Source organism: Typha latifolia, chromosome 3, assembly GCF_019914945.1.
Source record: "Typha latifolia isolate L0001 chromosome 3, TyphaL0001v2, whole genome shotgun sequence".
Classification (NCBI taxonomy): domain Eukaryota; kingdom Viridiplantae; phylum Streptophyta; class Magnoliopsida; order Poales; family Typhaceae; genus Typha; species Typha latifolia.
This window is the reverse complement of record NC_133088.1, coordinates 3,464,984-3,467,729: the sequence shown is the minus strand read 5'-3', so window position 1 is coordinate 3,467,729 and position 2,746 is coordinate 3,464,984. Positions and strand designations below refer to the sequence as shown.

The following is a 2,746-nucleotide window of genomic DNA, read 5'->3' as shown; positions in this document are numbered from 1 at the left end:
AGAAAGTAAAGTACAGTGCTCAAATTGTAAGTACTAAAAATATAGCATGTGATGTGAGATATAATGTTCTCTTGAATTTAATCCATATGTATATATTAATGCTTCAATAATTAGGTTAATCTTTCTAAAAAATAAGTTATAATAAATTCAAAATAGGCACATATAACACTCTGATCTCAACATTTATAGAAGAGATTTGAATCTATAATATCTGCGGTGAATTAAAGGGACTCAATTACTCAACTAGAGTAGTGAGCTCTCAGTCCTACCAGAGTTCGTTTCCCCATATCTTGACTGATATTTAATAAATTAAGCAATAAATGTATATAATTTGAGCTTTTTATAAACCGTTTCTTAAGAGGATTGGTATAGTTTTTTAACGTAAATATATATCAACGAGAGCTAGTCATTGCTTAGTTCATAATTACTCTACGAGTTCATAATATATATATATATATATATATATATATATATATATTTCTATAAGGAAAAATTATGAACACTGTAGGAAACTTTTTCGTGACACAACTTAATTCGCCGTCGCACCTCAACTATGATATTTTACAATCTCCATTAACGACGTTTAAAAGTCCAGGAAGTAATAATGATTTTCCGTCCACAGCTAAAGAGGGAATAATATATATATATATATATATGTATATATATATATATATATATATATATATATATATATATATATATTTATGTATGCAATCTGGTAGTACAAAGTCCCAACAATCTCCAAACCTTATTAATTGCCTACTAGTAGTAGCACTCACACCTCTGTCTCTCTCTCTCTCTCTCTCTCTATATATATACAACTAAAGACCTCTCCTTGTTCATCAGCTCCAAATATTTCCTTCCAAATTAATGGCTCATCCCATACACCAAGCGACCAAGAACAGCCCCTTTGGAGATCTCACCAAAGAAGAATTCTACCACAAACACCATGTCATCCACCAAGACTCCTTCATGCTCAACAACCACAACATGCGGATCTACACCCAGACATGGCGCCCCGCCGAGCAGAATGCGCCGTGTGGCCTCGTCGCCATGATCCACGGCTACGCCTCGGAGAGCAGCTGGCTCTTCCAGCTCACCGCCGTGGCGATCGCGAAGCTCGGGTTCCTCGTCTGCGCCATCGACCTCCGCGGCCACGGCTACTCCGACGGCCGCCGAGGCCATATCCCAGCCGTCGCGCCGGTAGTAGACGACTGCGTCCAGTTCTTTGACTCGGTCAAATCGTCGAACGCCTCCCTCCCTTCCTTCCTCTACGGTGAGTCCCTCGGCGGCGCGATCGCGATCCTCGTCTACCTCAAGCAGAAGAGCAACTGGGACGGGATGGTGCTGAACGGCGCGATGTGCGGCGTCTCGGCTAAGTTCAAGCCCCCGTGGCCTCTGGAGAAGTTCCTGCCGGCGGCGGCGTGCGTGGCGCCGAGCTGGAGGGTGGTGCTAAGGAAGTCACTGATGCAGAAGTCGTACAAGGAGGAGTGGAAGAGGGAGCTGGTGAGGAGGAGCCCGAGGGCGCAGGCGTCGGAGAATCCGCCGGCGTCGACGGCGTTGGAGTTGATAAGGATTTGCAAGGAGATAGGGAGGAGGAGCGAGGAGTTGGAGCTGCCCATGCTGGTGTTGCATGGGGAGGAGGACGTGGTGTGCGACCTGGACTCGGCCGAGTTGGTGTACGAGTTGGCTAAAAGCAAGGATAAGACGCTAAAGATTGTCTATGCCATGTGGCACCAGTTAATTGGAGAAGATAAGGACACAGTTGAAATGGGCTTTGAAGTTATCTTCTCTTGGCTCAAGGAGAGAGCTAAGAGAGCTTAGAATGGTGGCTTAATTCCTATGATCATGTCTTGATGATGATGATGATGATGTTGTTGTTGTTGTTATAAAAATAATTGTGAACCTAATTTGTGAGGTTCTCCTTTGTATTGCCTACTTATATATCTATCTATATATATCCTAGGTTCTTAATTTTATATATAATTGCTATTTAAACAATTTCAAATATCATAGCAAAATGCTTCAGAGTACTCTTTTGTACATAGCAGTAGAATATCATGGATGGCAGATTTTAAAAATTAAACTATCAACTTTTATATACAACACTTTTACTCCTACTAATATTCATATATATATATATATATATACTTTTCAATAGTAATATATAAAATATTCTTTTTATTGGACATGTTTATAAGTACACGACAAGTAATTTATGAAGTACTGCTGATGTATGTATGATAGTTCAAGTTAACAGATGCATCTAAGTGATCAATATACCTTTCTTTTTCAAAGTTTAAAGTGTCAAATATTTGTTGATAAACGTTTATTTTTTATGTATCAAGAAAAATAGATTTAGCTTATACTATTATATCGGTTAATATTTGATAGTATTTGAGCCGTTTCAAACAATTTATATGAGGGTAAAATTTTGAACTTTAATTTTAACCACGTTTAGTTAGAATTAATTGACGCAATGACATTTTAAAAGGAGCTCATTGATTTAAGAATAATGAAACAATTTTTTATAATATATTGACCTCTTTAATTACCAAAAAAAAGTCGGAAATATCTCTTATTTAGTTATATATTATAATTTTTATCAAAAAAAATGACATGTGAGTGTGATTAAATTTTGGCTCTTTAGGGATCATTTTATTTTATTTACTTTAGGAGTCAATGTTTATGGAAACAAAGATGAGAAAATAGATGTGAAAATGAGTAATAATTCAGGGAGCCGCAA

At 37.8% G+C, this 2,746-nt stretch overlaps 1 protein-coding gene across 1 annotated transcript; it reads left to right on the top strand.

The window, feature by feature from the left end:
- Positions 1-870: 870 nt before the first annotated feature.
- On the top strand, positions 871-1,824 carry LOC140783523 (caffeoylshikimate esterase-like). The gene has a single exon (XM_073130428.1). It carries the CDS (start codon positions 871-873, stop codon positions 1,822-1,824), a length of 954 nt encoding a protein of 317 aa, XP_072986529.1.
- Positions 1,825-2,746: the final 922 nt, after the last annotated feature.